The 13,211-nt window shown below is 49.6% G+C and overlaps 1 protein-coding gene across 1 annotated transcript; it reads right to left on the bottom strand.

Moving 5' to 3' along the window:
* Positions 1-4,539: 4,539 nt before the first annotated feature.
* Positions 4,540-11,979, bottom strand: PRDM13 (PR/SET domain 13). The gene is made up of 4 exons (XM_059083179.1): positions 11,836-11,979; positions 10,140-10,271; positions 9,728-9,848; positions 4,540-6,287 (listed from the first exon to the last, which is right to left on the bottom strand). Exons 1-4 carry the CDS (start codon positions 11,977-11,979, stop codon positions 4,540-4,542), a joined length of 2,145 nt encoding a protein of 714 aa, XP_058939162.1.
* Between the last annotated feature and the right edge of the window lie 1,232 nt (positions 11,980-13,211).

The following is a 13,211-nucleotide window of genomic DNA, read 5'->3' as shown; positions in this document are numbered from 1 at the left end:
CCCGCCACCGCAGGCCAAGGACACCGAAACAAGGACTAGTTCGGCGCCTGGGACTCCCTGGGCCGCCTGCTGGGCGCCGCGGGGGTTTTTCCCGCGTCTCTCTCCCTTCTGGACTCCCAGACTGTACACCTAAACGCGGCAAGACTCCCACCCTTCTGCCCGGAACCCAGACCTGGAAACCTTCATTCCCAGGGACAGCGAAACACACACACACACACACACACACACACACACACACACACACACACACACACACACACACACACACACACCGACGCCGCAACACTCACCCAACCGGCGACTAGGCCCGGGGTTCTCGCGAGCCTGCCCGGATCTTCGCGCGCGACCAGCCCGCTACCAATAGCAGCCCTGGCTCCAAGGGATGAGCCAATGGGAGCGCTCGAGCTAACGGGAGCAGCCAATCACCGCCCTCTCGGCTCTGGAACCCCGCAACCAGTACCACTAAACTCTCTTCCAGCTCCCGCGAACTACAGTTCTAATCTGGAGGCCCGCCGTCGGCCGCCTTCTCTCAATCTAGGCGGTAAATAAACTTTCCCCACAGTAGAGTCTTGGGGAATTGCAGCTCCTACCTTGTACTCCGCTCTCTGCTCCGCTCAGGAGGGAAGATGTACGCACGGTCACCTTTGCATTCTTCTACTAAATAAAACTCATGGCTCACCGCAAGCAGAGCCAAGCATTTCAAAAATTAGTAACAAGAGACGAAGAACATTTTTCTTCCAGTTCATGTAACCACTATGAACCATTTGAACCAGTGTCTGAATTTTAAATGGAAAGATGGATTAATAAGGAGCTTGAAGAAATTTCTCTTTAGCAAAGTTGTGAAAGTCCTTTACTGAAATTGTTGAGAGTTTATCGGGGCTAGAAGTGAACCAAGGGGATAGCGAGTGTCCTGTAAAAAGATGCGAATGCTTATGAAAGAGCATCTCCCCTTATCTCGTTTGTTGATGTCTTCGAAATAAAACCACAAAGAGTTGCTAGAGGTTTGTAAATACTGTTAGAGAGCTCACTGCATGTCAGGCTTGATTCTAAGAGGAATTTAACTGAATTAACTCATTCAGTCTTCACAACTACCTTATGGCTCATTTCAACCTGTTTTACAGATGAGGAAATTGAGAAAGGTTGGCCCAAGATGCCAAGCAAGTGAGAGGAGAAGGCAAGCCTAGAACCCATGTCTGGATGATTTATCCAGGTTAGCAAAACATTTTCATGTCTGAATTAACTAGACCTAAGCAATCTAGAGTCTTTCACTTCTAAAAGGTGTGAATTCTCCTATTTAAAAAAAAAATCTTTGGGGACTTCCTTGGTGGTGCAGTGGTTAAGAATCCGCCTGCCAATGCAGGGGATATGGGTTCGATCCCTGGTCCGGGAAGATCCCACATGCCATGGAACAACTAAGCCCATGCACATAACTACTGAGCCTGCACTCTAGAGCCCACGAGCTACAACTACTGAATCCCGCGCGCCTAGAGTCGGTGCTCCGCAACAAGAGAAGCCACTGCTTGCTGCAACTAGAGGAAGCCTGCGCGCAGCAACGAAGACCCAACGCAGTCAAAAATAATTTTTTTAAAAAAAATCTTTTGTTACAAAATATTCAGTTAAAATCTCAGGAACTTCCAGTGGCTTTAGTGTAACCTTCACAGTTAGCTGCGGATATCAGGATGAGAAGGATTGAGGGTTAGGGGCTGGGAGTGGAGAGAAAGGGATAGGAGACTGAAGGAAGTGACCTGAGAAACATTGTCAGTTGAACCACTTAAAATAAGTAATATTGTTACTGATTGTATATCACTGATTTGATTTCATCATTAAAATAAATAATTGCATTAATTATGTATGATAGTGTGCACACCCACGGACAAATATAGAGATTATCTGAGGCAACCTATGGAGAATTATGAATGATCTATGATTGAGAGCCTTTTAAATCTGTATTCAATTTTCATTTTTATATTGGAATTTATTCTAATAACAGTAGATATCAATTATAAAGGGGAAAACAGAAGGCTGAAGTTGCTTTATTAAATATTTATCAATTTTAAATGTATTTCATTTCCAAACTATTTTAAATATATTTCTTTAAAGGCTATTTTCACACAAAACAAGTTATAGGACTGAGTACTGATCTAAGAAATGGGAGAAGGAACCATGACTTTTATAACTCTTAAAACTTCCTGTGTTTCAAATCTGGGCAGCCTTTCTCACTTTCCTTGAGGACTTACACGATCTGATTTCAGAAAAGTTTTCCAATATTTCTCTGTACATTTGGATTTCGTTTTAAGCTTTGCTTCAAAGGGCAGGACCATAATATTAAGTAAGCAGTGATAAGTCCTAGGCTTCTGGAGCCCAGGCTGAACTGGCAGATGCTTGGGTTCACTTCCAATTCTGTGTGGCAAGGCCATCACTAAACCTTGTTTCTCTGCAGAGAAGAAAGAATTGCAAATAGCATAAGGATCAACGGTAGTATCATTGTCACCATATGTAAATGTTAATCCACACATATATTTTGTTTCTCTTTGGGCTTTCTTTTACAAAGCAAAACATTTTCAGGTCAGCTGACACTAAAAAGTCTCTAATTCCCAGCGTAAGTTTTCCCATAGAAGAAATCTTTTTTGCTGATCACCGCCCATAGAACTTAAATGCCCTTCATCTCCCACCCATGCCTTCTGCTGCGATGGGTTAGAGAAAGTCCCTGCCTGCCACCCAGTGACTGAGGCCGTGTTCCCAAATGGAAGACCAGGTTGGAGACTGCCACAGTACTCAGGATGCAGAAAATAAAGGACATTTTTAACTGAGTTAAATCATCAAGGTCATATCCAAGACCCTTTGGTGACCCACTAGACGCTTCCCACCAACCTCTGGGAGGAGTGCTGCAGACCTGGGCTGTTAGGGTACCTACCCTTAGCTGAGGAGTGTAACTTGTCCTCCTCTTCCTAGTAACTGCAGTGAAACCCCAGAGAGCATGTGGGGAGAGGGAATGGGAGGTAGAGGAGGTGTTTTCCAATTTTAGCCCACAAAATTATATTCTTTGTGATATCCTTCCATTAATTAGCATTAATTTTTTATACCCATAAATAAAGTCACCGATTCTAACTTTGCCTTCTAATGACGGGCCTCCCAGTAGTGACCTTGAAGAGTATACTTTCTCTTCTGTAAAATGGGACCCATTCAGACAGCAGGAGATTGTTGAAAGGTGTACATGGGAGGCAGGGGACCTACATAAACCAGATAGACCAGCACCTCCAACAAAATAGGTCTTCCTTTAGTATTTGTTGAATGAATATTAAAGTGTACAAATCATAAAAGCACTATTCAAGTTTCCTTTCTCTTGCTTCCCATGGGAAGTTCTGTCGAAGTGTATGTAACAAGAAATAGTGATTCTACAGTTCCACAGTTCTTTTTGATGAGAAATATTGCGTGTAGGTGTGTTTTTCCTTGAAGGTCATTAGCTTTTCTCCATAAATATGAAAACACTTAGCATGATTAACAGTGGTTTCAGAAAACAATTGTTTTGCCTGCTAGCTGGGAGCCTGTGAAATGCACGTATTAAAAATTGTATATTTACCTATTACAACAGTACTTAAAATTTATTTAATGAATAATCAAAGTATTCAAGTGTCCTCTGATTATTGTATTATGGAGTCTCCTTGAAAACCGTTTCCAAATTAAACGATTTCTTTAAAAGATCTGCTGAAATTGCTAAGTGAACAAACTCTCATTCTTATCTTTATTTTTATTAAAGATTGCACAAACTGGAACCAAGACGAAAATACTGAATCCACTGTTCATCATTCATTATAAAACATACGTCACATTTGTACTCTACCAAATAAGACATTTACTTTAAAATTATATATTGCGTGCCCTTAGATTCATGCTTTAGGTATTTTACATTTGTCACTATTCTCTTATAAATAATTGCAACTTGACCAGTTTGTACATCTGCTACCACTATATCTTCAATGCAGCGAGGCGCAGTCTTTGACACGAAAACAGATGAAATGTAAACAAGTGTATGGATGTCACATCTACCGAATTGCGACTACTGTTTTGCCTATGCAGTGAAATGCTAATGTAAAATACACACACAAAACGTCGTTTCTAAAGGCACAATTTTCTCCACAAAAAAGAACAATTTAAAAATACGTGGCTGTTAAATTCGGCACCCTCGAGGGCGCTGTGGCTTCACATTAATGTGATCCTAAACCTCGAGAGCAGACCGCCTGGCTTGGGGGGTGACGGAGCCTATCCGCGGAGTCCAGGGTCCTGAAGCGCTCTGGGACCCGCGACCCTCGGGATGCTCGGAAGGCAAGATTTCTTTAAGCCACCTCGAAACCTTTGCTCGGAGTTTCAGCATCGGACCAGCGATTTCTCACCGTTCCAAATGCTGCGCCCGACCAAAACAAAACCGGGTTTGTCCGCTGGGCCCTTCTTCTCACCACCAGCCGTTCCTCTTCTCCCTGAGCAGAAGCCCCTCTTCTCTCTGTCCACGGCCCCACACTCCCCGCTTCCCGGGAAGACTCGTTACGAGTCGCGCTCGCCACCGCCCCCGGCCTCAGGGTCGCTCTGGTCGTCGGTGAAGCAGACGTCCACGTCGCTGTCATTGTCGCTCTTGGGCTCCCCCGGCTCCAGGGGGTAGTCAGGCTCCGCGCCCGGGCCGTCGGCCGCCTTGGCCAGCAGGTTCTGGCCGGGATGGCGGGACTTGACGTGGCGCTCCAGGTCCCGGCGGCGCACCAGCACCTTGCCGCAGAACTCGCAGCGGTAGGGCGTGTTGCCCTCGGCGTGCAGCCGGATATGCTTGTTGAGATTGCTGGGGTCGCCGAAGGGCCGCAGGCACACTTTGCACTTGAGCGGCTTGTAGCCCGTGTGCGTCCGCATGTGGATCTTGAGCCCGTACTTGCGCGAATACAGCTTGCCGCAGTAGAGGCACAGGTGGCCCGTCTTGGGCTTGCCCGCGCCGCTGCCTCCGCTGCCGCAACCCCCAGCGCCACCCGCCGCCACGACGGCCGCGGGCAACGTTCCCGCGTCCAGGCGGCCGCGGCCTTTCCCGGCCGCCATCTCCGACAGTTGCTGCGTGTGCATGGCGATCTCTCGGTCGATGCTAGCCAGGGAGCCCAGCTCGGCCGGGCTCAGAGCGGTCGCCGCCGCCGCGGGTCCACCGAAATAAGAGAGGGACTCCGGATACTTAAGCAGCCCGCCGAAGTGCAGTTTGAGCGGGTAATAAGTGGCGGCGGCCGGTGAGCCGTAGAGTAGCTCCCCGTTGTAGATGGTAAAGGCCGGCATGACGGCGGGCAGGTGGCTACACTCGCCACCCGGGTAGCCTTTGAGGCCGCCCGCGTTGAGGGCGGGCAGCACGCAGCGCTCAAGGGGCAGCCCGGACGCCTGGGGCAACTGCGTGAAACGCGCTCCCGGCAGTTCGGCGGCGGTGGCGGCGGCGGGCGGGGCGCGCTCCACGTGCTTGAAGGCGGACGCTTCTTCTGGGGGCCCGGGGAGCAAAGGGAAGCCGCGCAGAGCCCCGGAGAAGGGCAGGCCAGGAGGAGTCGGCGGGTCCCCCGCGAGCAGGCACTTGGGGTGGTGGTGGTGGTGGTGATGGTGCGCGTGGTGGTGATGGTGGTGGCCCGCTTCGCCCGCCGCCGGGTTCTCCCCGCTTCCCAGGCGTCCGCCCGCCCGGCCCCCGCCCAGCAGCCTGCTTAAGGCCAGGCTGGCCCCGGGTTTGCCGCCGCCCTCCTCCCGGTAGGGGTCGCAGTGCGCGGCCGCAGCTGCCCTGGCCAAGCCAGCGGGCTTGAAAGCCGAGCGCGCGCCAGGATAGAAAGCCAAGCCGCCGCCCCCCGCTGGGGAACCGCCCACGATGCCGAGGAAGTGGCCGTGTCCCCGGGCGGCACCACTCATGTCCAGGATGCGCTCCGGCTGCTCCTTGCACTTCTTGGACGGCCCCCACTTGGCCAGGGGTGGCGAGGTGGCCGAGGGCGCGGAGGAGGCCTCGCGCTTGATGCTCTCCTGAGCTCCGCAAGCCTGGAGGGCCGGCGGGACCTGCGGGTGGGCCCGAAGAGTGCCCGCCGGGGCGGCCGCAGCGAAGTCCGGCGCCGGGGGTTTCGGGGAGAGGCGAAGGCCATCCGCGGCCTGGGCAGCGCCTTGGCGAGCCGTGTGCTCGTGGTGCAGGTAGGCGCGGCCCCCGCCGCTGCTGAGCACACAGTGGAAACGTAGGTGCGCCTTAAGGCTGTTGGGGTACCTAAACGTCCTCCAGCAGTACCAGCAAATGTAGCGCTCCTCCCCTGGACGAGAAAAAAGTGAAAAAGCGACCCGGTGAGAAGCAAGGAAGCGAGAGAGAAAGAAAGCGCCAGTGCGCCCAAGGCAAAGCCCAGGTTTTGACCAGTGGTAGGGGGAGAAGCGGGAGCATTCTTGGGTTCCGGCGAATAAGTGAGTTCGGTAGCCCCATTGTAGCGAGGACTCCGAGAAGCCCCAAATGGCCAACTTTGACACCATCTCCATCCTCTGAGACTACTCAGGGGCTGAGAGGGGTGACCTGGGCCTTTCCAACGAAGTCTTCCTCCGGGACATGCGAGCAAATCTTCCTTGGGAGGGCAGCGCTCAGGCAGGCTGGCCAGGGAAGAGCCGAGAGCAGCTGTTGCTTTAAATCAAGTGTTTGGGGCTGTGCTGGGCCTGGGCCCATCTGTTGGCGTTTGCAGAATAGGTGGCGTATGTCAAGGAGTTTGGGTAAACTGAACAAAGGCCAATCTAATGGTCGTGAGCGTCTCATTACCAGGCGAGACAATATCCTGTATGTATGGGCCATATGTAATCATTCCTTTTCATAGAACAATGTCTTTTATGTCCTCTACCCACCCTCCCCACCCCCTCCCAGCCTTAAACACTTTGCCTGAGGTTTTCCTGTAGCGTGACCAACTGAAGGACCACATAGGAACTATGATTTGCTATTCTTCAAAATTATTTGTATCTTTATTTCCTCTTTAACCCCATTTAATTTGATGGGAGAAAAGAAAAAATCTTATGTCCCAATATTCTAAAAACAGAAGGGTGATGTTGCATTATCTTGTCAGTTGTTCCACCTGGTAATTAATTAAGTCCTAGATAGCTGCACAAATCCAAGCTTAGTAAAGTCCTTGGGAAATATATATGGGGTGTGTGTGTGAATAATATACTCAGCTTTTGATAAGTGCACCATTTTATATCAGGGACTATATACATGCTTTTGGCATCAAACCTTTTTTGTGTGTTTAATATTATTAACATTAGTTGTTTTTAAATTTTTCTAGGGTCTATGAACACAATCAAAAGACAAATGTATGAAACAGATTTTGGTCACATGGTAGAAGTTAATTTTCACTCAAAAAGGTCATGTTACATCCCTACAGAGAACAGCGAGCTTGCAATTGGGTGTCTTTTTAAATGTTGTTGATCGATAATACTGAAGGGAAAAATGTCTATGAGAAAGAAGTTGAGCCACAAGGAAGTATCCAAAGTAAATGTCAGTTTCATTAAATGCAATGGGAAAGTTAAATTTTTCCTCCTTGCACACAAGTAGCTTAAACTTCTAAGACATTACTACAGAAACAACAATGGGGGAATTTTCAGTTATTCCTCCCTTCATGTATTTTGCTTCTGAATTTATAAAGCAAGTAGTCCTCCCAGATAACTAAAGTGGAAGTTCAAGTAAGGAGCAGATTATTCCAGCTGAAGCCAAGGTAGAGCAGAACGAAAAAGAAAAAGGGAAGAGGATTTGCCTATGTGCCCTATCCTAATTATTTATGGAAGTCTTAAATAAAAATCAATTCAATATTTCTGTTGTATTGAACAGCCATGTAAAATAAATCTTCATAAAAAGAGAGAGAGAAGAGACTTCCTGAGTTCTCTTGGTGGGTATGTTGATTTAATATCTTAAGTAACCTTCTTTCTGCTAAGTTCAGAACCTCCCTCTCATCACCCCTTTTTAAAGAGGGCATTTTCAGAGGCTGCCCTAGAGTGACTCAGCTCAATGCAAAGCCAAGTAAGCTTTGTTCCTAAAACAAAGAGTCAGTATTTTTGTTAATCTTACTATGGAATTGAAAACCACTGGGGTTAGTCAATATTGGAAGAATGGCAGCCATCCCTACTTATTTCTTCCTCTTTTCAAGGTTTAAGCAAATGTATGTTTTCTGTTTCACTGTGTTTGTTTTTTGTTTGTTTGTTTATCCTAATGAACTGACATGTTCTCTGGATTCTGAAATCCAACCTATGCCAAAAGTACTAAACACACTTCATAAGTGATTTTGCCTCCTCTCCCGGATGTAACCCTAAGGTGGTCAAGATTTCAAGCACCTCAAAGCTGTGGAAGTCAGGGTTCAAAGTAACCCACACATTCCCCAAAAGGAAAATGGTGTCTCTTTTGATATCTGTGACCATATGATGTTTATAGGCTCTATTCACTGAAATGAAAACATGAGGGCCACCACTCAAAAAGTTGCTTTTGTACTATTTGAGAGTATCTAAAGAAGGGTGTTCTGTGCAAAAATTCCTGGCCCCCAAAGGCCAGGAGTCCTTGGAATTGTTCTATAGTGGCAGATTTGAGAGTTTTCCACTATGGGGCTTTTGTCATGTTTCCCTTTTACTGGAAGAAGTTGACAAGAGGATGTAATGTGATGCAAGGAACAAACTAAGATAACTTTTATGAATACTGTACATACAGATCTACCCACAAAATCAATAGAATTAGTTTACAGAAGACAGTGACACTCTGAAGTGAAGTGATTCATCATTTTGAATTAACTTCATTCTCTTATTCATTAATTGTTTCTTAAGTCCCACACTTTAAGTCTATTTCTAAAGGAATGAGATTGAGCAGGAAATTCAGGAGAATGTGTAAAAATAGTTCATGGCATCCATGATATTGACTTTAAATATAACTGTGTCTTTAGGAGAAATTACAAACAAAAACAACTGGCAAAGAACAAAGAAAGTCATGGAAGTGTTGTGCAATAACAAGGAGTCTCAAGATCTTAACTATTTTAGCACCTCCCAGCCTTTTTCCACAGGAAGTGTTCCTCAGTGTTCTAGAGAAGGTTTGAAAATGTTTTTCTCTTTAGTTGCTGCACCTTAATTTGCATAAATCCGCTCTTGGCTTTGGAAGGGGTCAGATAAATCTGAGAAGAAACTGGGATACATCCCAGTTTCGATTTAAGTAGGGAGAGGGAAATGAATAAATACCATTTAAATGGAAGGGCCTCAGTACCTGCCAACTGACCAGCTGTAAGTACCGTAATGCTTCTAAAATGCTGTAGAAATACATTACTTTCCTCCAAACCAGTGAAGAGATGCCCCTCGCCTTCAAAAGCATTCCAGGTTTGAGTTATACTTTTTGGGGCTCATGAAGTGGTTACCCTAATACTACGTTAAAGTATCTTTATTGATTCTTAAGTGAGTAAATAACTGTCTCTTTGGGTATGCAGTCAGGAAGGATGACCCGCATGAAATTCACGAAGAGTATTTTTTCCCTGCCATCTAGAGCCAGATTATTATGGTCTGTTTTTATCATTTACTGTTGATTTAAAGGAGGTAGTGATGACGTTGCCTCTGCCCACTCCGACAGGGAGTATGAATTCAGTTTTACACAGCGCAGGAAAAAGGCCCTTCAAGTCTAGGGACGGGCCCAAAGACCGGAGGAGGGCTGGACTCTCGCCTACCCGCGCTGACCCGAAGGCTTTCTCAGAGGCGGTACCTTTCTCGTCATGCGTCGGAGTTGCAATCGTGGGGATGTCAAACCACTGCGCCAAGGAGTTGGAGTACCATACGGTCAGCTCCTCCCCTGGCTGGACGTCTCGCAGCGCTCGGTAGAAGATCTGGGACGCAAGGAACAGGACAGCTTGCTGTCATTTCCTGGGTAATCGGTCAAAAAACAACTGAGAGGAAAGGTTCGATTCCGTGCCCTGACTCTGTGTGACGCTGGGAAAACTATTGGACCTCTCTGAACCTCAATTCCCTCATTCTTCAAACCGGGAAAATAATAGTATCTACCTTGTAGGGTTGTTGGGACGTTTAAATGAGACCTCTAGCTAAAGTGCTTTGCTCTTAATATCAGTGACAGTTTGGTAGATAGAATTGTCAGTGGGGGGATGGGGAGCCCACAGTACCTGTCCTCCGGGTAAGTCTGCAATAGCTTCCAGAGTCTGTTCCTGGGGGTTCCTGGCTGCCCGGATTAACCCTATCCACTCCAGGGGGGAGCCCCCCGACTCGTCCACCAGCTCCCCTCTCACCATGCGCACCTGCAACACAAGCAGTGGTCGTTCTCCCCCGTGCCACGTCCAGGCCCACAACCCAGAGGGCAAGTGTATCCTCCAACCCCAGCCGACTCAGGAAAATGGTTGTGCTCATGTTGGCCAGACCGCCGTGGGCTGCTGGGAGGAGAGTACGTCCTTAGGACCCTTGCTTGGGGGAGGGAGGAAGAGGGGAGGCTGGCTAGTATTAACAGTCCCCCCCACCCGACCCCGCCCGTCTTGTCCCACTTTGACAGCACGAGGAGTGAAGGCATCGTGCCCGAGTGCCTGGGCACATCTCATGCCAAGACGTCTCTCACCCCCACCCCAGCTCTCCGTCTCGCGGTTCTAAGAGCAGCCCCGATACCAGGCTAGAGACGTTTCTAAGTCAGTCCCAGAACGCAGGGTGTCCCGCGCCTCTTCTCTTGCCTCCGCATTCCAGCGGCGCCGCACCAAAACGCGGAGGTGCCCGTGAGCCCCGCGGCGAAACTCTCTGAACAAAGCAGCCGAGGGCTGGCCGACCATTTAAAAGCAATTAAAGCGCGTTTAAAGAAGAAGGAGCGGTGCACGGCGAGCCTGGCTATACTACTCTGGGGAGGAGGATGACTGCGTGAGGATGCGGGTCCCGTCGACCGGGCCCTGAGCAATTCCTTTCAAGAAAGCTGTAGTCTAGGGTCCTCTTCCCAGTCACCCCTGCCCACGCCACCGGACTCCCGCCTTCATTCCCGGTGGTAGTTGGCCGACCTTCGCCCGCTGAGACGGCTCGGGGCGGGCGGGGGCCTGTTAGAACCTCTCTCTGGTCGGGGTTCGCGACGCTGATCGGGAAGTCGGAGAGGGCGGGTTGGCCCTGACGCCTCCCAACTGCGATTCTGGCCCCTCCGTGCCTGGCTGCGGGCGCTCAGCCCCGGTGCCCCTCGCGGGTGGGCGCTCCTCGTCCTCGGAGTCTGCGTCAGAGCCACTACCTGGCGCACACTCTCTCCATTCACCCCGAACCCGCAAGCAGACACCCGCGGAAGGAAACACCTGGGGAGGTTCTAGGAACTGAGAGTACCCAAGGATAAATTTTTCGGAGACGATGAGATCAAATTATTTGAAGGCAAATTTAAGCCTCAAATTAGCTCATTGAAGGGCAGAAGGTAAGAAAAGTCCTCAGCGCCTGCGAGTTGTATAAAAGAGAAAAGGCAAAAAAAAAAAAAAAAGAGAGAGAGAGAGAGAAAAGACACATTTGCCAAGAGAGGAGAGATGCGGCGGGAGGAGGGGGGCACCTCTGCGAAGAACACCCCAGGGCTCCGGGGAAATCGGGGGTTCCGAGTGGTCCCGGCACGTAAAGATCCCCACGCACCCCACCGGGGGCTGTCCCCTCTCAGCCACGTCCGCTCCCCGAGCCCGGCCGACGTCCAGCTCTCGGCTAGTGCGACTTGTGGGAAATGATCGGAGTCCCCTTCCAACTGGCGGAATTGGCAGGTAACGACTCAGTCACCCCTTTCCTCCCCTAGCCCTATCCACCCCTTTCCTGGAGGGGATAAGGGGAGGCGAACGAACGGCAGGGGGCGGAGGTCGGAATGGCTAATACCTTTTTCTTGGGCCCGGGTTCCCTGCGGTCTGACAGGTACTTGCCCAGCCTGAAGGTTCCAGGCACCGGCCCGAGGCGCAGGCCGGCCGGGATGCAGCAATCGGCGCTCACGCTGGTGGCCGGAGCGCGAGCGGCTCCGTGCATTGCTGCCGCCGCCGCCAGGCAGGCGCTCGGGCGCACTGGATCCTCGGCAGCGCGCGAGCGACAGAGCCCTGAGCCGCGCGCTAGCTGGCGAGCCGCGCCCCGACGTGCGTTCTCCGCCCTCGGAGTGACGCGGCCGGGCAGGCACTGAGCCTTTTCAATCTGGGCGGGCGCCTTTTGGCACCGCTAGCGCAAGGGCGCGGAGTTTGGTGAGAGAGTTGCGCTTCAGAGCAGCTGCAGAGTCCCACCCGAGAGGGTCACATGGAGTGGTTCCCTCAGCCCCCTGCATAATCGAGGCCTCTGAATGGCTGGCGCACAATGGTCCAGGCGACCTTCCCATTCCTAAAAATCCAATTTGTCAAGGGCGAAGAAAAGGCGCTGGTGAATCAAAGGTCCGGCGGGACCATTAATCCTCAGCATGGGGCATTGTCCTCGAGACAGTTACGATATTTTAAGTGACAAATCCACTGTATAATTTCTCCATAAATTTTACTTCCTTTTATTGTTCACCGACAAACCAGTTTTGGGAAATAAGTGACTACTTTAAGTCTACTTGGCTGATTCCTTTGAGCCTTGGTCTACTTCAAAGATTTTTAATTCTCTCCCCTTGGCTTTATTGTAAAAGAGATTAAACAAAGAGATGGGGACTGTTTGGAGGACTTGTTAACTTCTATTGATTTCTGGCGTGTGCCATACAGAAATTAGGCAGGTACTTGATGGGAAAACACCAGAAAATACCTACACTTTTAAAATAACGGCCGTATTACCATTTCAGGGGATTGGGTTCAAGCCAGTCTTCTATTTAGAACCGCTTTACCGTTTCCTCTGTCCAGTTTCGCCCCGAAGTATGAAGCGTCCGGACTAGTTTGAGGAGACGAGGTCAGTTGTTCTTCTCTGCTCCCGGGTGCACCCCAGGGCTGTACTTTCTCTGGAGAATGGGAAGAGGCCGCAGGACCGGACGCTGCGGGGATTCGCGTGCCCTGACCGCACCCGAGGTTTGAAGAGGGGTTCTGTGGGCTGGGTTTTTAGTCATGTCTCCCCTGCACACCAAATGACGACTCAAGTCCTGCACACTTTTTTGGGTTTTTTTTTTTGAATTTTATTTTATTTTATTTATTTTTTATACAGCAGGTTCTTATTTATCTATTTTATACGTATTAGTGTATATATGTCAATCCCAATCTCCCAGTTCGTCCCACCACCACCACTCCCCCGCCACTGTCCCCTCCCCCCCT

The sequence above is a fragment of the Kogia breviceps genome, chromosome 13 (assembly GCF_026419965.1).
Source record: "Kogia breviceps isolate mKogBre1 chromosome 13, mKogBre1 haplotype 1, whole genome shotgun sequence".
Taxonomy (NCBI): domain Eukaryota; kingdom Metazoa; phylum Chordata; class Mammalia; order Artiodactyla; family Physeteridae; genus Kogia; species Kogia breviceps.
The sequence above is the reverse complement of the archived record's forward strand: the minus strand, read 5'-3'. Positions and strand labels throughout refer to the sequence as shown.

Bases quoted from the DNA above. Each gene is read 5' to 3' on its own strand.
- PRDM13 (XM_059083179.1), bottom strand. From the start codon at position 11,979: ATGCACGGAGCCGCTCGCGCTCCGGCCACCAGCGTGAGCGCCGATTGC. The intron at 10,272-11,835 runs GTATTAGCCATT...CTTGTGTTGCAG, and splicing joins AACCCGGGCCCAAGAAAAAG to GTGCGCATGGTGAGAGGGGA. The intron at 6,288-9,727 runs GTACCGCCTCTG...TTTCTCGTCCAG, and splicing joins TCCGACGCATGACGAGAAAG to GGGAGGAGCGCTACATTTGC.